Source organism: Bos indicus, chromosome 5 (assembly GCF_029378745.1).
Source record: "Bos indicus isolate NIAB-ARS_2022 breed Sahiwal x Tharparkar chromosome 5, NIAB-ARS_B.indTharparkar_mat_pri_1.0, whole genome shotgun sequence".
Lineage (NCBI taxonomy): Eukaryota > Metazoa > Chordata > Mammalia > Artiodactyla > Bovidae > Bos > Bos indicus.
This window is the reverse complement of record NC_091764.1, coordinates 110,415,186-110,435,849: the sequence shown is the minus strand read 5'-3', so window position 1 is coordinate 110,435,849 and position 20,664 is coordinate 110,415,186. Positions and strand designations below refer to the sequence as shown.

At 49.8% G+C, this 20,664-nt stretch overlaps 2 protein-coding genes across 11 annotated transcripts in view; both read left to right on the top strand.

The window, feature by feature from the left end:
* The window catches only part of PLA2G6 (phospholipase A2 group VI), a 58,835-nt gene extending 41,684 nt beyond the window's left edge, over positions 1-17,151 (top strand). For 5 of the 7 annotated variants that reach the window (XM_019961792.2, XM_019961791.2, XM_070790386.1 and 2 more), the window contains 6 exons: positions 1,511-1,661; positions 13,624-13,760; positions 14,180-14,334; positions 15,455-15,622; positions 16,153-16,226; positions 16,378-17,151. In XM_019961792.2, coding sequence (XP_019817351.1) covers positions 1,511-1,661; positions 13,624-13,760; positions 14,180-14,334; positions 15,455-15,622; positions 16,153-16,226; positions 16,378-16,522 — 830 coding nt within the window. In that variant the 3' untranslated portion in view covers positions 16,523-17,151. Of the gene's footprint in view, positions 1-1,510; positions 1,662-13,623; positions 13,761-14,179; positions 14,335-15,454; positions 15,623-16,152; positions 16,227-16,377 lie in introns of those variants that run through there. The other 2 variants (XM_070790387.1, XM_070790388.1) reach the window with 2 other exon arrangements.
* A 500-nt stretch (positions 17,152-17,651) lies between these two features.
* The window catches only part of BAIAP2L2 (BAR/IMD domain containing adaptor protein 2 like 2), a 29,959-nt gene continuing 26,946 nt past the window's right edge, over positions 17,652-20,664 (top strand). Inside the window, exons 1-3 of one of the 4 annotated variants that reach the window (XM_070790390.1) lie at positions 17,652-18,157; positions 19,274-19,349; positions 20,218-20,304. In XM_070790390.1, the coding sequence (XP_070646491.1) occupies positions 18,107-18,157; positions 19,274-19,349; positions 20,218-20,304 (214 nt within the window). In that variant the 5' untranslated portion in view covers positions 17,652-18,106. The remainder of the gene's footprint in view (positions 18,158-19,273; positions 19,350-20,217; positions 20,305-20,664) is intronic. The other 3 variants (XM_070790389.1, XM_019961796.2, XM_070790391.1) reach the window with 3 other exon arrangements.

Sequence of the window (20,664 nt, the reverse complement as noted above, 5' to 3'; positions counted from 1 at the left end):
TTTTCAGAGCTTTGCAGAGGTCATGGGGGAGGGGAGGACCCGAAAGGCCTCTGTCGGTTTGGGTGGGGTGGTGGTGGGTGGGTGGCGTAGAGGTTGTTGGCGTCTGAGGCTGGAAGGAGAAGGGCTGAGGGTGGGCCACGGTGATGCCCTCCTAGCCGCAGAGGACAGAGCTGGGTCCCCTCCCTTTCAGTGTTAGGAGCCACCTTGAGTCACGAATGCCAGCGCCCTGGTCTGTGCACTTCACTTTACCCCAGGGACATGGAGGCGCTGGGAGAGGGGTGGCCCTAAGTCACGCAGCCCACCGCAGCGGGTGCTGGCCTAGGAGTCCCCAGGGCTCCCAGTCCAGCACATCCCACGGCCACAGGCAGTCTGCTCTCACTGCAGCTTCACCGAGGTGATGGGGGCACTTTGCTTGCTGGACAGACCTCGGGCTAGGCCTTATCTCAACTCACGCGATGTCTCATTCATGGAGCTGCTGTCTGGCTGTGCGATGCTGCCTATAGGGGGCCCTCTCGGAGCCAGCTACCACCCCGCGGGAATTACCTCAGCACCCCTGACCAGGTCGGGTTCCAGGCCCTCCAACTCGTCCTCCAGACCTGAAGGCACCAGGAGAGGGCCCTCCACCTCCTTGACATCAGCCAGGCCTGTGCTCGGTGCCAGGGGGCAGGACGGGGCACGCTCCACCTCAGGGAGCCCCCGGGCATTAGGTGTTCACTGTGAGAGGAGGCTGTGGCCTCCAGCGTGTGGGGGGACAGGGGACACGGCCAGCCCAGGAGGTGGCCTAGAGGAGGGTCCATGGAGCTCCAGGAAGAGGAGGGTTGTCAGCCAGCGGCTGCTGGGACCTCTCTTCCCGACCTCTGGGGCCCCATGTCCCTTCTCTGGTTTTCCCTGAGATAAGGACCAGTTCAGGGCCGGCCTCTGCCCCAGAGGTGAGGTGTCATGAGGTCTGGGGGTGGGGCAGAGTGGGCGCAGGTCCTCGCTTCTCCTCCAGAGAGGGTCACGTCCTTCTTCAGGGGATGTTTATCCCCCATCCAGGGTCTTCAGGCTACCAGGGGCTATGGGAGGTATCTGAGAAGTCGCCTAGTTTATCCTCTCCAGGGGGCAGAAGCCCCCACCTCTGTAGTCCCCTGCTTGCACACCCCTGGCCTGACTGAGGGGTGCTTAGTGGTTTCCTCGTCCCATGAGGTGCAGCCTGCCCCGGGACACTGTCTGTTCTCACGGGACAGGGCCGGTCCTTCTATTCTGTGACAGATGGGGTGGATCTAGATGTATAAGCTTTTACACTTTCGGGGCCCATCATTAAAGAAAAAAACACAAATTACAAATATAAAATTAAGTACCGAGCCGTGGAGCCGCTGAAGGGGATTTCTGCCTGTGTGGGAAGTTGCAGAGGAGGGTCCCAGGAGCCCCGGCTCAGTCGGTGCCCCCTCCCAGTCCCGGTTCCTGTGCCAGGCCCTCTGTCAGGACAGCCCTTGCATCTTCTCCCCACCTCCGCCCTCCTCGTTCCCAGGCAAGTCCATGGCCTACATGCGTGGTGTGTACTTTCGCATGAAGGATGAGGTTTTCCGGGGCTCTCGGCCCTACGAGTCGGGGCCCCTGGAGGAGTTCCTGAAGCGGGAGTTTGGAGAGCACACCAAGATGACGGACGTCAAGAAGCCCAAGTAAGCCTCCCGGGTGGGACGTGGGCAGCTTTGGTGCCAGCCATGCACCCCTTTTGGCCCTTCCTGGGGCAGAAGGCTCCCTGCCCTGGTCTGATTAAAGCTGAGCAGGGAGGGGTGGGGGGGTGCTGGGGAACACAGGTGCAAAACACCTTCCGCCCATGTCTGATGCTTTTCCATCCACACAGCACATCCCCGGGTCAGAGCCGGTTGATTCTCGTCCATCACACACATACTTGCTGAGCATGGCTCTGCGTGTGTGTGTGTGTGTGTGTGTGTGTGTGTGTGAGATGTGGTGATGCAGCCATCAGGTGGGAAGGCTTATGATCTGATTGGGAGATAACTGACCTAAAAAAATGGCAACCATGCGAAGTACCATGTGCTTAAGAGGTTCCAGAAGAACCTTCAGTACCTCCACTTCTTTGTAGTATTTATTTTTCCATCCTGGAATTACTTGATTTTCTGCCTCATGCCACGTTTGCCTGCCAGACTGTGAGCTCCCTGAAGCAGGAATGTGACTGTCTTGTTTTTCTGTAACCCCAGCATTTAGCACAATCCCTGCCCCAGAGCAGGCCCCTGAAAAGTGTTCAGCGACTGAGTCTCTGTGGGACCAAGAAGGGGAGAAGGGACTGTGGACAAAGTGGTCAGGGAGGGCTTCCTGGAGGAAGTGAGGTGTGAGCAAGCTCTGGAGGGTTAGGAGGATTTCTTTTCATAATAAAGCTTTTTTTTTCCCCCCATTTAAAAATAATGCATAGTCTTTTAAGAAAGTTTGGAAGATATGAAAGTAAAAAGAAGAGGAAATATATCATCCATGATTTATTAACTGAAAGATAATGTTTTGAAAAATGTTTTCTGTATATTTTATCCTAGACATTTTTTTTCTGTTTTATGGTGAAATAGAACATTTAGAAAAGTACATTAAAAAGTTCTGTGAATAAATCTAAAGCAGACACCCATGTATGACCACCAGCCAAGGCCAAAATGTGTGCCCTGCCCCCATCACAGCTCCTTCTCCCCACCGCCCACGAGGGTAACCGCTATCTTGACTGGTGTGAACTGGATTTCCCAGATTTTCTATCTAGTTCCGGCACCTGAATGCAGCCTCCAGCATGGTTCAGTCCTGCCTGTCTCTGGGTTTGAATGGAATCATTTTGTGTTTTATCCTTCCTTTCCTCAGTGCCACATTGGTCAGCCTGGTGCCTGCTGTTGGGTGAAGCGCTGTGCTTCATTCATTCTCATTGCTCATGTGACTACACCCCCATGGTTTATTTCTCCAAACACCTTTGATGGGCCCTTGGGTTCTTTCCTGTTTGGACCTCTTGAGTCTTCAGTGGACATTTTGGGCCTCGTTTTCTGACCCTGTGGGACACATGCCTAGGAGTAGAGCTGCCAAGTCTTGGAGGAGGCATGGTCTCAACCCTTTGATTCTGCCCCGTGGTTTTTCAAAGTGTTGGTTACTGTTTCCACTCCCCTTAGGCATGTTTGAGAGTTCCTGGTGCTCTACATGGGCTTGCCAGGTGGTGCCACTGGTAAAGAACCTGCTTGCCGATGCAGGAGACCTAAGAGACTTGGGTTCAAAATTCTGGGTTGGGAAGATCCCCTGGAGGAGGGCATGATAACCTACTCCAGTATTCTTGTCTGGAGAATACCATGGACAGAGGAGCCTGGTGGGCTACTCCATAGGGTCGCGAACTGAAGTGACTTAGCATGCACGCATGGTGCTCTGCATTCTTGCTAACAATGATGATTGTCAAAGCAATTTATCTTTGTAACATTTATATCTTTATAAACTGGGGGAGGGCTATAAGGTGCTGTCTCTGTTGGTTTGAATTTTCATTTTTCTGATTAGTGATGTTGAACACCTTCTCATATGTTTAAAGGCCATCTGGATTTCTTCTTTTGTAAAGTTCCTGTTCAAGTGTTTTACTCATTTTTGGCACAGTTGAGTTGGGTGATTTGGGGGTTGTGAGGCTTCCTAATTATCTTTTTTATATTTTGAAACCTAGGCCTTTGATGGATACATGGATTTGGAATCTCCCATTCTAGGCTTGTCTTTTCACTCTCCTTACAGTGTTTTGTTGATCAACAGATGTTCTTAATGCAGTAGAATTTATAAATATTTTACTTTTTATGACTTGTGCTTTTCCTATCCATTCAATAACCCTTTCTAACTGGAAGCAGGAAGTTTGTCTCCTGGGTCTAGTTGTGAAGCTCCCTCGTTCTGCCTTTTATCAATCAAAGTCTTTTATTAACTTAGGTCTTTTAGCAACCTGGAATTGATTTTTATATCAGGAGAGATCCAATTTCTTGTTTTCCACATGAACAAACAGTTTCCCCCAGCCTCACTGGTGAAAAGTCTGTCTTTCCCTCCATATTGCAGGCCTTGATCCTTCTTGGGTCTGTTTTTGACCACGGAGTCCTAATTGTACAGCAAGTTCATAGCAGGGCTTCCCACCGTGTCCTTCTTCGGGGCTATTCTTGGAGGCTCTTTAGAGAAGTGGTTAAGAGCATGGACCCTGATGTTTCCTTTTCTCAGAAATGGGAATGATATACTACCTGCTTCCCAGGGCTTTCATGAAAAGTAAAAGCATTACATTTATAAGAGCAGCACCTCTCGCGTAGGGGTGCTGTGTAGCGTACAGTTACTTGTTGCTGTTTGCACTTCCACAGAAACTGTATCAGTGGAATCAGACTGTCAAATTCTACAGAAAAGCAAATCCTGTTGGGATTTTTATTGTGATTACATTGAGTCTGTATGATTACTCTTTTACTGAAGTATATTTGGGGCTTCCCTGGTGGCTCAGATGGTAAAGAATCTGCCTGCAATGTGGGAGATCCAGGTTCAATCCCTGGGTCGGGGAGATCCCCTGGAGAAGGGAATGGCAGCCCATTCCAGTATTCTTGCCCGGAGAATCCCTCGGACAGAGAAGCCTGGCGGGCTACAGTCCACGGGGTCGCAGAGAGTCAGGACTGAAAGGCTACACCGTGACTGCTGCTAAACCTGCTTTACAGTGTTCCATTAGTTTCTGGTATTCAGCAAAGTGACTCAGCTACACACGCCCACCCACACACACTCTTCCATTATGGTTTATTTCAGGACATTGAACATAGTTCCCTGTGCTATACAGTGGGATCCTGTCGCTTATTTTAGGTACAATGATTTGTTGTAAACTTATTTAGGGGAGAATTGACACATTAAAACACTGAGTCTTCCAATTAAAGAATATAGGAAAACATTCCATTTGTTTTTAGTTTCTTAGTACAGTTTTAAAATTTTATCTATAGCGATCTTACGCATGTGTTCTTCTTAGGTACCTGCATATATTTTATGCTACTGTAAATTACGCATTTTTAAACATTTCATTTTCTAATTGTGACTTGCATTTAGAAATACCATTTGTTTATTTTTTAAATTTTAATTGTGGCGAGATACATATAACATAAAATTAACTCTTAAACATTTTTTCCCTTTAACCACTTTTTTTCTCTTTTTTAGTTCCACCAGTTTATTACTACCAACCCATCACCCTCCACCCTCATGCACACATGCTGTCATGTAACTCCATGGACTGCAGCCGTCAGGCTTCTCTGTCCATGGACTTTTCCAGACAAGAATACTGCAGTGGGTTGCCATTTCCTTCTCCACCTTTAACTACTTTTCAATTCAGTAGTGATAAGCATATTCACATTGTCCTGCAGCTACTCTCCTGAACTCTTTCTTCTTGTAAAACTGAAACTGTACCCATTAAAGAGCAGCTCCCCATTCCTCCCCTTCCCCAGCCCCCGTCATCTACCATTCTACTTTCCGTCTGCATGAGTTGACTCCTCTAAGTGCGTCATGTAAGTGGGACCATACAGTGTCTGCCTTTTTAAAACTGGCTTATTTCACTTAGCATAATATCCTCAAGGTTCATACATATTTCAGCATGTGACAGATTTTCCTTGTTTTTAAAGACTGAATAATATTTTGTTGCATTTATAGACCACATTTTCTTGATCCATTCATCTTTTGATGGGCATCTGGTTCATTTCCATCTATTAGCTACTGTGAATAATGCTGCTGTGCACCTGGGGGGGGTGTGTGTGAAAGTCGCTCAGTCGTAACCATATCTATCTCTGCTTTCACTTCCTGGTGCCTTTTGCAGAGAGGATTCTTGCGGGCTCAAATCACTCAAATACGCTAACTTTTAAACAGCATATATATAATGTTTATTTATTTATTTGGCTGCGCTGGGTCTTACTTGTGGCACACAGGATCTTTTTTTTAGTTACGGCATGGGAATTCCTAGTTGCGACATGTGGGATCTAATTCCCTGACCTGGGCTCAAACCTGGGCCCCCTGCACTGGGAGAGCAAGCAGAGCCTTGGCCACTGGACCGCCAGGGAAGTGTCTCTATGCTCGTATTTCGTTAGGATTTTCGTATCCATGTTCATGAGTAAGATCGACCTGTTTATTCCCGTTTTTAGGTTGCAGGGTTTTGATTTCAAGGGAGTATCTCTCTCTGTCTCTCTCTCTTTCTCTTTTTTTTTTTTTCTGTTTTCCAGAAGAGTTCATATAATAGTGAGTTATTTCTTCCTTGAATATTTGGTAGAACTTACCTGTGAAATCATCTAGTACTGGAGTTCGGTTGGTAGGAAAATTTTTAATGGTGGAATCAATTTTTTTACTGTTTATAAGACTATTTAGGGTTTCCAAATGTCTTTTTGAGTTAGTTTTAGTTAAGTTACATTTTTCTAGGAATATGTTCATTTCATATACATCTTCAAATTTGTTGGCATAGCGTTGTCTAAAAATTCTCTGATTGTCTTTACTGCCTGCAGCATGTTTTCATGGCCCTCTTCATTCCTGATGGTTTACACCTCTGTTTTTCATCTTTTCAGTCTTGCTACTACCAGCTTTTTAATTGGATTAGTATTTCAAAAAAGTAACTTTGGGCTATTTATTGGTTCTCTATTATATATACATTTTCTGTTTCATTAATTTCTGTACATATATTTATTCCTTCTTGTACTTTTTAAAGTTTATTTGGTTGTTTTGGGGTTTTTTTAACTTCTTGAAATAAGTGTCTTACTCATTGATTCTTTGGCCTTTTTTTCTCTTGTACTGTATAAGTATGCATATTATATGTGTGTGTGTTTGTAAATCTAAACATTTTCCTCCATAGAATTCCCTGGTGATCCAGTGGTTAGGGCTGTACACTTCCACTGCAGGGGGCGTGGGTTCAATCCCTGGTTGGGGAACTAAGATCCCATACGCTGTGCTGCACAGCCAAAAACCAAAAAAAGAAATAAATATTTTCCTTCCTTAATTATATCCCATAAGTGCATTTAGAATATGATTATTCAGTTCAAAATATTTTCTAGTTTTTACTATTATTCTTTAACCATTGTGATTATTATTAATAAATGGCATTTCTCAGTTTCTAAACTTAGGAATTTCAAGTTATCTTTTTATTATTAATTGCTTTGTACTCAGAGGCCTGCTCTCTTTAATTTGGTCCTTTTGGCCACGAATCAAGTGGTCCTTTTTAGAAGGCCACTTGATTCATGGCCTTCTACATTCAGCTTCTATAGATGTCCCATGAATAATTTAAAAGAATATGGATTCTTCATTTGTTGAATGCCAGTATCTGTACATGTTGATTAAGTCACGCTGGCTGCTGCTGCTGCTAATTCACTTCAGTCGTGTCCGACTCTGTGTGACCCAATAGATGGCAGCCCACCAGGCTTCCCTGTCCCTAGGATTCTCCAGTGTCTTGCCTGGAGACAAGGCATTGCCATTTCCTTCTCCAATGCATGAAAGTGAAAAGTGAAAGTGAAGTCATTCAGTCATGTCTGACTCTTAGCGACCCCATGGACTGCAGCCTACCAGGCTCCTCCATCCATGGGATTTTCCAGGCAAGAGTACTGGAGTAGGGTGCCATTGCTTTCTCCCATGCTGGCTAGGAACATTTATTTAAAAGTTTTAGATCTTCTGTTTCTGTATTAATGTTTCTGTCCATTTCTTCTGTCAGTTACTAAGAAAGATAATATCTTCCAGTCTGGGAATTTGTCTTTTGATTTTTCTGTCAACTTTTACATTAATATTTTGATACTGTGTGATTAAGTGCATATAAATTTAAAATTCTATGAATCTTTCTGGTGATTGAAGTAGCTTTCTTTATCTCTAAGAATGCTTTTTGCCTTAAAGTTTATTTTGCCTGATGTTAGTTATACTAGGTTTCATGGTTATATTTGCATGGTATGTCTGGTATGGTATGCTTTAATTCAACCTTCTTGGTCCTTACGTTTTAGATGTCTTTCTTGCAAGTAGCCTATATAGTTCGATTTGTTCTTTATCTTATCTATGCATTGTCTATTTATAGATTTTATTGAATAGTAATATATTTAAGTTATCTAATTAGTTGTCTGATTTAGCTGTTTGGTTTGACTATCAGAACCTTCATATAGTTAATCTAATAGTTTATATGGTTGATCCATTTATATTGACATCAGATCAGATTAGATCTGTCGCTCAGTCGTGTCCGACTCTTTGTGACCCCATGAATCGCAGCACACCAGCCTCCCTGTCCATCACCAACTCCCGGAGTTCACTGAGACTCACATCCATCGAGTCAGTGATGCCATCCAGCCATCTCATCCTCTGTCGTCCCCTTCTCCTCCTGCCCCCAATCCCTCCCAGTGTCAGAGTCTTTTCCAATGAGTCAACTCTTCGCATGAGGTGGCCAAAGTACTGGAGTTTCAGCTTTAGTATCATTCCTTCCAAAGAAATACCAGGCTGATCTCCTTCAGAATGGACTGGTTGGATCTCCTTGCAGTCCAAGGGACTCTCAAGAGTCTTCTCCAACACCACAGTTCAAAAGCATCAATTCTTCGGCACTCAGCCTTCTTCACAGTCTAACTCTCACATCCATACATGACCACAGGAAAAACCATAGCCTTGACTAGACGAACCTTTGTTGGCAAAGTAATGTCTCTGCTTTTGAATATGCTATCTAGGTTGGTCATAACTTTCCTTCCAAGGAGCAAGTGTCTTTTAATTTCATGGCCTAAGTCACCATCTGCAGTGATTTTGGAGCCCAGAAGAATAAAGTCTGACACTGTTTCCACAGTTTCCCCATCTATTTGCCATGAAGTGATGGGACCAGATGCCATGATCTTTGTTTTCTGAATGTTGAGCCTTAAGCCAACTTTTTCATTCTCCACTTTCACTTTCATCAAGAGGCTTTTGAGTTCCCCTTCACTTTCTGCCATAAGGGTGGTGTCATCTGCATATCTGAGGTTATTGATATTTCTCCCAGCAATCTTGATTCCAGCTTGTGTTTCTTCCAGTTCAGCATTTCTCATGATGTACTCTGCATATAAGTTAAATAAACAGGGTGACAATATACAGCTTTAACCAGTCTGTTGTTCCATGTCCAGTTCTAACTGTTGCTTCCTGACCTGCATACAAATTTCTCAAGAGGCAGGTCAGGTGGTCTGGTATTCCCATCTCTTTCAGAAGTTTCCACAGTTTATTGTGATCCACACAGTCAAAGGCTTTGGCATAGTCAATAAAGCAGAAATAGATGTTTTTCTGGAACTCTCTTGCTTTTTCCATGATCCAGCAGATGTTGGCAATTTGATCTCTGGTTCCTCTGCCTTTTCTAAAACCAGCTTGAACATCAGGAAGTTCACGGTTCACATATTGCTGAAGCCTGGCTTGGAGAATTTTGAGCATTACTTTACTAGCGTGTGAGATGAGTGCAATTGTGCGGTAGTTTGAACATTCTTTGGCATTGCCTTTCTTTGGGATTGGAATGAAAACTGACCTTTTCCAGTCCTGTGGCCACTGCTGAGTTTTCCAAATTTGCTGGCATATTGAGTGCAGCACTTTCACAGCATCATCTTTTAGGATTTGGAATAACTCAACTGGAATTGTATCACCTCCACTAGCTTTATTCGTAGTGATGCTTTCTAAGGCCCACTTGACTTCACATTCCAGGATGTCTGGCTGTAGGTCAGTGATCACACCATCGTGATTATCTGGGTCATGAAGATCTTTTTTGTACAGTTCTTCTGTGTATTCTTGCCATCTCTTCTTAATATCTTCTGCTTCTGTTAGGTCCATACCATTTCTGTCCTTTATCGAGCCCGTCTTTGCATGAAATGTTCCTTTGGTATCTCTGATTTTCTTGAAGAGATCTCTAGTCTTTCCCATTCTGTTGTTTTCCTTATATTGACATAATTACTCATATTTTGGGGATGACATATGCCATCCTATTTTGTTCTGTGTTTCTTGCCTTCTTTTGGATTTACTGAATAGTAAATCATTACACTGCACCCCAGTCTCAATAGTTTGAAATTTATGCACTCATTTCTGGTTTTTTTTTTTAGTGTGTAGTATAAAGTCTAAATTTAATTGATACCATTACCCATACCCTCAGATAATCAAGGATTTTTAAATGTTTAATTCTATTTTCTTTCCCCTATCTTATTTATAATGACTTTTCTGTATTGTAAATCTATCTTTTTAAAAAAAATTTCACAAGATACTGTTTTTTGAAGTTGATGTTTATTTATATTTATCTAGTGGTACACTCCCCACTCCAGTACTCTTGCCTGGAAAATCCCATGGACGGAGGAGCCTGGTAGGCTGCAGTCCATGGGGTCGCTAAGAGTCAGACACAACTGAGTGACTTCACTTTCCCTTTTCACTTCCATGCATTGGAGAAGGAAATGGCAACCCACTCCAGTGTTCTTGCCTGGAGAATCCCAGGGACGGGGGAGCCTGGTGGGCTGCCGTCTATGGGGTCGCACAGAGTCGGACACGACTGAAACGACTTAGCAGCAGCAGCAGCAGTGGTGCACTGGTAAACTCGATCTCTAAGCAGGGGAAAAACCCTGGATTGTACTGTTTGCCAATTCCCATGGTGAAAATACTCCCACTATGGCTGATTTCAGGCTACCAACATTTTAACAACCAGCCCATGAGATATAGCAATAGGTTCTCACAAGCCAGTATGACCTGGCTTCAGCACACTGTTGGGTATGTATGTGTGTATGTGTATGAGTGTGCATATCTGTGTGTATATATGTGTATCACATCTTTGCTTTGCAGTCTTTCCTGCAACCACCTTCCTTCTGCCTAAAGTACATTCTTTTGTTTTTCCCATAGAGATGGTCTGCTGGCAGTGAATTCTCCACTAGCAGAGTTGTTTGAAAATAGGTGTTTTTCATCCTCATCATTTAAAACTAATTTTATTTCACCCTCATCAGTTGAACATTCTTTCCTTTCTCTCTTATTCTTGTTGAGTATAGAATTCTAGGCTGGTGGTTTTCTTGAAGAACATGAAAGAGAGCATTCTATATCTTTCAGCATCCATTGTTGCACTGGTAAAGTCAATTTCAGTTTAACTCTTACTCCTTTGAAAGTAAGTAGTCTTTTTCCTTTGGGTGCTATTATTTATGTGTTTATTTGTTTTTGGTGCTCTACAGTTGTACTATGCTGTATCTAGATATGAATTCCTTCTAATTTATCCTGCATTGGATTTCTTGGCCTTCTTGAATCTTTGGATTGCTGTCTTTCCTCAGTTCTGGAAGCCTGAGTCATTATCTGCTCAACCTTGCCTCTGCCTAAATTTCTCTTGCCTCTCCTTCTGGAACTCCAATTAAACATGTTAGAGCTTTTCTGTCTTTCATGTCTTTTAACTTCTTCTATATATTCTTTCATTTTATCTGTGTTGGATTCTGGTTAATTTCTTCTTACCTATTTTCCAATTCACTAATTCTCTCTTTAACATTACCTGATTTTCCATTTAAATAATTCAAGTATTTATTTATTTAAATTTCTAGAAGTACTCTTTGGTTTATCTTCAAATCTTATAGGTCATTACTTATAGTTTTCTGTTCTCTGAAAATATTATCAAGCTTGACTTTGATGTCTTTCAACGTTATAAGCATAGCTGATTTATAATCTTTGTCTCAGGATTCAAATAACTGCTGTCTATGTAAGTAGTTTTGATGTCTGTGTTGGTTTATGCTTATTCTCATCCATGGTGTTTTATTTCATGATATTCCCCCTTCATCATTTTTGAAACTGTGTGGTATTCCTTAATGTTGAGATATAATATATGCAGATTCTATGGAGCTTAGAATGAGGGTATCTTCTCTCTTATGTGGTATCTTCCAGGTACCCATGTACAGTACCATCTAGGGCGACTGTAACTGAATCTTTGGCATGAAGGTTTTGGAACTCCCCCCTCCCCCAGGTGGTGTGAATTTAGTCTACAGACCTGCAGGAGAATTAGTTTGTGGTTATACATTTTCAGGGATTTTTCTTCTCCTTCCTTTGTTCAATGCCAGGCAACTTTACTCACAGCTTCCAGGAGTGGGAAGGAGGCAGGTTTATTTGTGGTTTACCCTTATCCAGGTGGGTAGTCCTTTGGGGTTACAATCTAACGTGGGGAGGGTCGTCCATTAGATCCCTAACCTTTGGTGAACCCTGGATTTTGACTTCTGTCCATCTGGCCCAGTGAGACCATCAGCAGTTCAGTTGAAGTTCACATTGACAGTTTGGTGTCTGCCTTCAGGTCAAAGCTGGGTTTGTGCTCCTTTTACCTCTCTGGGTTTTTGCTTATCCTTAGTTTATCCTGGTCTTACCTTTCTACCTTGTCAGATCTTCTATGCTTTTAAGATTTAATTTTTTTTAAATTTTTTCCAACATTAGTTTTTTGTTCAGTGGGAGAAATGTTCGAATAACCTTTCCACAAGATTCTTCAAAGTGGAAAACTAATCTTATTTTCCTATGCAGAGTTTTTTTGTTCCCTTTTCTTTATATTTTTCAATGTAACAAATACATTTTGGTGTTAGACTGAACTCCTTGGTAGCCATTTGAAATGGCTGCAAAACATTCCATTGTTTAGACACTCCCTCCTATTCTTTCCATGTAGGCCGCTCATTTTTCACTGTAATAAATTACTCTGCATGAATAGCCTTAAACAAAAAGCTTTCATTGTAACTAAGATTATTCTTTTAGGCCAAATTTTCCAGAATGGAATTCCCAAATCAAAGAGCCAGGACATTTGTAAAGGTCTGAATACATACTAGTTTCCAGTGGGGTTGTTCAGTCTACACTCCCCTCAGTATTTAAGAATGTCTGTCTCTTGAGACAGTCAGGAGTCTTCTTTAATAGATTGGAGACTCGCATGGTGGAACACTGATGAAGTATCAGAGATGACACTCTGAAAATTCTCCCCTGACTCCAGTCTGGGATTTGCAGCCCCCAAGCAGTCCCGTGCCCCAGAGGCAGCTCACTGTTACATGGGTCCTTCCAGAGTTGCTGTCTGACCCTCTAGAGGTGGAAAGGGAGCAAATAGGTACATGGGGTCTTTTGGGGTTTGTTTTTAAACAAGTAGCGGCATATTACATGTGGGCTTCACAGGTGGTGCTAGTTGTAAAGAACCCGCGTGCCAGTGCAGGAGACGTGGGTTTGATCCCTGGGTCGGGAAGGTCCCCTGGAGGAGGACATGGCAACCCACTCCAGTATTCCTACCTGGAGAATTCCAGGGACAGAGGAGCCTGGCGGGCTGCAGTCCATGGGGTCACAGAGTTGGACACAACTGAAGCCATTTAGCACACACGCACACACATACACACACCGTCCTGAACCTTGCTTTTTCCACTTAAACATAAATCTTAGTGTTGACAGCCGTTCTCCAGCAACACAGACCCACTGAACCTCAGTGTATCCAACCCTTCTGCTGATGGACATTTAGTTGTTTGCAGTCATTTGCTTTAAGGTCATTAATAGCCTAGTGTGTGCCCATCTCCCACATGTGTGCGAGCATCTTAGGATGGGTTCCCAGAATTTGAAACACTGGGTTTCAGGATTAGTGCATGGGCAGTTTGGATAAGGATTGCCAAGGGTGGATTGTCAAGGATGGGTGGGTCGGTGGCTTCAGCGTCCTGCTCCTTGTTTCTCCAGGGTGATGCTCACAGGGACGCTGTCCGACCGGCAGCCAGCTGAACTCCATCTCTTCCGGAATTACGAGGCTCCAGAGTGTGTTCGGGAGCCTCGATTCAGCCAGAACGTTAACCTCAAGCCTCCAACGCATCCCTCAGGTGAAAACCATGTTTGATGCATCTGTGGGAAGTGATTGGCCCGAGAGGCTGCAAGGTGGTGGGTGGGAGACGCAGCCTGGCTGCCAGGCACCCCCAGCCCACCACCATCCCGCCCATTGCCCTGGTTTGCCCTCCTGAGTGTATCAGCTGAGGGCAGACAGAGCCGGGGAGCCATCAGGCTTCAGGCGAACTGCACCCCACCTTCCGCCAAGCATGGCCTGTCCGTCCTGTTTCTGAAGCGTCCCCAGCCTCTCCATCTTCACACAGCATCATGTGTACACACACACACACACACACACACACACACACACACACACACACACACCCTGAGATTTGACATGCAACACACACACACACCCCCTGAGATCTGAAATGCAACATCTCTTGTGCCACTGAACCCCCTCCTCCCCCACCCCCAGAGCAGCTGGTGTGGCGGGCAGCCCGGAGCAGTGGGGCAGCCCCCACCTACTTCCGGCCCAATGGGCGCTTCCTGGATGGCGGGCTGCTGGCCAACAACCCCACGCTGGACGCCATGACCGAGATCCATGAGTACAACCAGGACTTGATCCGCAAGGTGAGAGCCGCTGTAGGTTGGGGGAGCTGGATGTGACCACCCATGGCAGTTTGTTTCTGCAAATCTTACTACGGACTGACTCCTGGGAGAGCAAATGTCTTTTATTCATGTGATCATTCGTCTGTGCCCTTGGCAGCAATTTTATCTCACTCTTGAGCCTGCTTGGTGTCTGCCCAAAGCAACTGTGCTAAGAGGGATTCTGAGGTGCAGTCCGGACCAGGCGGTGAAGGTTGTTAATGACCAGTTAACAGCATCTGCTGTTTGTGGGGAGGACAGCATGCAGACCAGTCCCTGCTAGTCACAGGCCTAGCCACACTGCCTGGCCTGGAGACACACGCTTGCCCTTGGGGTGCTCACATTTAGGGAAGACAGTCCCTAAACAAGCACACGCCATCCAAGTGTTTCAAATGCTTGTGACAGAGATTGGTGCAGGGCCCAGGAGCATCCCCCGCCCCCAGAGGCCTGGGGGCTCAGAAAGGGCTCACGGAGGAAGGAAGCCCATCCCAAGGCCTTTGGGGAGGAGACAGTACAGAGTCAGTGATCCGGAGGAAAAGAAGCGGCCCTGAGCCCAAGGAGCTTAGTGCAAAGGCAGGCAAGGCCCACACATGTTAGGAGAGGCAGTGTGGGGCCTGGCTCTGCCCATGCTTCACTTCAGCCACTGCCTGGGGCTGCTGATAGAACCTGCCTGGGGACTGTTGTGAGGCTTCCACGGGCTCTTACCTGCAAAGGGTTTAGGACAGTGCCTGACCGTGAGTGTCCTATATCTCTACTGGCTGTGGTTGTCACTGCGGTCAGCACCAAGCCCCTGAGGCAGCCCCAAGCTGCAGAGAGACGAGTGCCCTCTAGAGGCCAGATGAAGAAGGGCAGGGAGAGGGAATCGCTGAGAGACTGTGAGATGGGGAAGGGTCCTCAGATGTCACCTGTCTTGGTGGATGAGGAGCCTGGGTAGGTGGGTCACCAAGGTCGCCCAGAAGATTGGCAGCAGAACTTGTTCCGAAGCAAAGGAGAAGCTGTGCTTCTGCCATCAGAGTTCTGTCCCGCATCCTCTACCCCGGGTGTCCCCGTCCGTGGAAAGGTCCACCACGGGGAAGCCCCGCTCTGACCGGTCCTGCTCCCACAGGGTCAGGACAGCAAGGTGAAGAAGTTGTCCGTTGTCGTCTCCTTGGGGACAGGGAGGTCCCCTCAGGTGCCTGTGACCTGTGTGGACGTCTTCCGACCCAGCAACCCCTGGGAACTGGCCAAGACGGTGTTTGGGGCCAAGGAACTGGGCAGGATGGTGGTGGACTGTGTGAGTGTGGCCTCTCCCCAGCCCACTCCCCTCGGGGTCTCAGCCCCAGGGTGAGGCTTCCTGTGGGAGCCCTGGGTGTCAGGGAGATGGCAGGGCTCTGTGGGCCCTCCTTAGCCAGCTCAGAGGAGGGGGGATCCCCAGTACAGAGTCTCAGTGCTGGCAGGACCCTCGGTGACCACCTGCAGCGGGGTTTTCAGTTATTGTTTAGCTGAGGATTCTTTCCTTCACGCACGGCCCATGTGGAAGCCCAAAATGTCAGATGGACAAAAGCTAATGGGGCCGGGAGATGGAGGCCTGTCCACTCAGCCCCTCCATGCTCACCGACCCTAGACCCTGCTGAGCCACCTGTCCCGGCCACAGCCCATGCCCCTCTGATTACATAGCTGGGACAGGCGCTGCAGCACAGAGCAGTGGGATTTGTCCAGTCACCCTGCTGATTGGGAGCTAAGCCACCCTGGAACCTGGGGAGCCCGGGCAGGGGCTGTGGGCACCGCGTGGGCTGAGCACTCACAGGGGCCTCTTCTCACCAGTGCACGGATCCAGACGGGCGGGCCGTGGACCGGGCCCGGGCCTGGTGCGAGATGGTCGGCATCCAGTACTTCAGGTGAGGCTCGGCCGGCCCCAGCCCCCAGGCTGGACTGTCCCTTTCCCCAAGAGGCTGCTCTGTGTCCCAAGCCCACCCCAGTCCTAGCTCTTGTCCCCCGACCTGGGCCGAGTGTCCTGGGGTCGTGACCCCTCCTCCTTGCCCCGGACAGATTGAACCCCCAGCTGGGGACGGACATCATGCTAGACGAGATCAACGACACAGTGCTGGTCAACGCCCTCTGGGAGACTGAGGTTTACATCTACGAGCATCGGGAGCAGTTCCAGAAGCTCGTCCAGCTGCTGCTCTCGCCGTGAGGCTGCCAGGCCCCCAAATCCCCCCTCCCCAGCTCCCCCTACCACCACCACGCCGCCGCTGGGCAGAGCCGGGCCCAGGCAGCTCTGGGTCCACAGACCCGGCCTGGGGGTGCCGGGCTTCCGGCCTGAGGCTGGTCCTCTGGCCTCTGTCCCCCTCGGTCCTTACCTCCTGGCACTTTGTGTCACTCCAGGCTTAGAAAGCCTCGGGCCTCGCTCCGGCCGCTCCCTAACCGCCAAGGACGGCCCTCGGGCCCTTGCTCTGGAGGGTCAAACACTAAGGCTGCCGGGGCCCGTGCCCAGCCCTGGCCTCCCCAAGGGCCCCAGGCTCCTCCTGGTCCCTGGGGCTGCACAAGCCTTTCCCCCCTCGGCCCTCTCCCCTGGGGTGGGGCTCAAGAAACAGGCCATCACTGTCCCTTCAGGAGGGAACCCCGGAGTGGGGTGTCCCATGACTTTGCCCCTCTGCACACCCCAGCCATCGTCCCGCTCAGAGCCACCCCACCCACGAGCTCTCTGTGGCTCTCAAAGGTCGCTCCTGTGACTTCAGTTACTCCTCCCGCCAGGAAGTGATTTATGTGTAGAGCGGGCTCCAGGGGACAGCCCCTAAGCGTGAAATAAACGGTTTGATTCCCGTTGGCCTGTGTTGTGTGTGTGAGTGTGGTGTGAGTGCCCCCCACCCACCAGCCCCCCTCAGCCTTGACCGTCATCCGCCTGGGTCCACGCCGGAAGGACAGAAGCTCTGTTTCCCAGCCTCCCCAGGGCAGGGACACCTCTTCCCTTTAAGTTTTCCCCAAACTGGCCTGGAGGGTGTTCAGAGGCGGTAGCCAGGCCCGCCTGGCCCACAGTGGAGGGCAAGGGAGAGCCCCACTTGCTAGAAGAGGGGCTGAGACCCAGAGAGGGCAAGGTGCTCAGGCGCCGTCACACAGCGAGTGAGCAGCTGTGCCCTCAGGCCTGTGTGACTCCCAGGTTCGTGCCGCCCTGTCTCCAGCATATGGAGGAAGCGGGGTACGGGCGGCAGCAGAGGTGGGAGCCTCAGCCCTTGGGGTGCAAGTCTGAGGGGCTCAGGGAAGAGAAGGGGCTGAGAACAGTGAAGAGATGTGGGTGTGTTCCACCCGCAGGGAGGGGCTGTCAGGGAGGGTCCAGGGTGGTCACTGCACAGCTTGAGCCCAGTAGGGTGAGCCCTGCCCAGTGTAGGCAGGTGGGAGGGCGGGGGGCCCCACGTGAGCAGGGGTCCCCGCTGGCCCAGGGAAGGCTCTTCCTGCAGGTGGTGACCTGGGAGAGTGACCATCCACGCGTGCCCACTGGTCCGTGGCTCAGGGGTAAATAATTGAAGGGCAGGTCACATGAACCCACCCGCGTCACAGGATGCCTTCCCCGCCGGGTCTGGTTACACCCCAGATCGCATTCTGACATCCCTGGCTGGTGAATAATTAAGCTGCCACCTCCTCCTCGGCCGGCCCTCCCTCGCTGGGTCCTGCTCTGCGGCCTCCTTCACTGCCCGCTGAGCAGTGGCCATCGGAGGGTACGAACCCCAGCACTCCCAGCCCTGCCAGCGCCTCCTGCTCAGTGCCTGGGCACGCCTGCTCCATGGCCCCCGAGATGGACCAGTTCTACAGATCCACCATGGCCATCTACAAGGTGAGTGTGTGCCTGGCGCGGGCCCCCTCCCAGGGCTCGAAGTTCAGCCGGCTCTGGAAGACAGAGCGTGAGCAGGGCGGCAGCTTGTTCTGGGAAAGAAGGCCCAGAACCAGGCTGGGCTGAGCTGTGGATCTGGGGGTGGGGACCCCTAGGGGCAGTTGGCCACTCCAGCCCCAACCTGAGCCTCCCAGAACAGGGGTTCATCCCATGAGTGACAGGCCTGCTGAGATAGCACTCAACCAGAGCCCCCAATTCCCAAACTCTGGACACAGCAGGACAGGACCCAGGGTGGCCTAAGCTGGGAGCAGGGGACCCAGCCACCTGGCCCCCCAGGGTGGAGGAGTCTCTCTCTTTGTCTCTTTCTGTCTGGGTCTCCCTGTCTCTGCCTCTCTCGCTGGTTTCCGAGCCTCACACTCCAACTTCCTACCCCACTCCAGAGGGGTTGCTGTGGTCTCCATAGGCATTTATTGAGCACCTCTCGTGCATAGGACCCTTGCAATGTGTAAACCTCACAACACACCACCAGTGGAATAGGAAATAATCCATTTGACAGATAAGAAAAATGAGGCCAGAGAGGTGAAAACCCTGCTCAAAGTCATCAAGGGAGGAAGAGGGCCTGCTGGGCTTTGAATCAAGACCCAAGTCTTAAGTTCGTCACCCAGGGCGCTCTCCACTGGCCATGTGGTGGCCCACATGACCCAGCCATAGCCTGGCTCCCGAGGGGCTCTACTCTGAGCAGGGCAAGCTCTGCCCCTGCCCCAGAGGTGGCTGTCAGCAGCCCACAGGTCCTGGACTCAGGGCAGGTTGAGCCATGCCCAGCTGGGCACTGTGACAGACTGTAGGCTTCAGCCCAGTGGGAGGAGAACCTTCTAGACGCAAGTGCCCACTGGGCAGGTGGTGAGCGGGAGATGGCCAAGGGGACGCTGGCCTGGATCCTGGCCTCTGAGGCCCTTGCAGCCGAGAGCCAGGATTCTGGGTGACTTCAGGGTTCTGAGCGGGCTCCCTCAAGTCAGGCTTCTCACTGGGGCTGAGGGGCACCCTGATCCTGAGGCCCATCCTTCATTCCATCTTCTGTTCCCCTCTTCCACCCTCCCTCCTCCTGCTCTCCAACCCCAGAGCATCCTGGAGCAGTTCAACCCGGCCCTGGAGAACCTGGTGTACCTGGGGAACAACTACCTCCGGGCCTTCCACGGTGAGTGCCTGGCCCCACCCACGCGATCGCACCCTCCACTGTAACCTTCGCACCCCAGTGATCCTCGTCCCTACACACTCCCACGCGTCACGGTCACCCTCACGCCCTGAGACCCCTCACACACCTTCATGTGCCCCCTAGATGCTCCCAGAGAGGCAGCACCCGGTCCTGTGGGCTCACAGAACCCCAACCACACACACTTCTATGTGTCACCCCAGTGCCAGCTGTTGAGCCCACTGCCATACTCAGACCACCTTGGCACCCCCAGTCTGACACCCTGACTGGCCCCCCATCCACCCACCTACAGCCAAACCTCGCCCCTCACTCAGCACCTGTGCAAAGAGCTCCCATCCCCCCCATTTCCCGACATCCCCGCCCCCACCCCCAGCGCTAATCAGCAGAGGGTTGTGAGCTCTGGAGCAGGTGGACAAGCCGGGGACACACCCAGGGCTGAGCGTCACCCAACCCCTCCCTGCTTTTTAGGACTTCAAAGTCCTTGCACCAGCGACCTGAACCTGTATCACCCCACCCCCACTTTGAGCCTCTACACCTGAGCCTCTCAACAACCCTGCCCACACCCACCTTCTGACACACACAGATGCCTGCACCCCCACCCACGACAGACGGGCTAAGGTCCTGCCCCCCAGGGAGATCCCCTCGCCCCCCCCCCCACCCCTGCTGCTTCTCCTGTGGCCAACACTACTCCACACACACACACACACACGGCCCAGGCACCCCTTCCCTCTTCCACCCCCACCTTGCCCAGAGCCCCCCACACTCTCCTGACCAAAGGAGAGCCCTCCAGAATGGGGAGTGGTGAGCACACAGAGGAGGGGCTGCGGCTGGATGCCTCCCCGTCTCCACGCAGCTCTGTCCGAGGCGGCTGAGGTGTACTTCAACGCCATCCAGAAGATTGGGGAGCAGGCCCTGCAGAGTTCCACCTCGCAGATTCTGGGTGAGGCACGCCCCTTCCCCATCGCTCTGCTGACCTCTGGGGCTTGGGGGACACGCCTCACTGCCCACCTCCTCCTGTTGCCCAGGCTCTGCCTCCTGGGCGCCTCCCCTCAGGCCGAGGGCCTGCCTTGCCCCCATTCTCGGGTCCCAGAGAGGGTTCCTTTTACAGCCTGGCTCTTCCAGGAAGTCCTCCCCAAAGGCACAGGCCTTGCAGCCCAAGGGCCCAGCTCCCAGACTCTCCTTCTGGAACCCATGCGCCTCCTCACCCCTCCCTGCAGGAGTTCTCCAGGGTAGGACAGGAGCTGCCAGAGCCCCAGAGTCGTGTGGGAAATCCCTGGACTTTGGTCCCAAACCCAGCTTG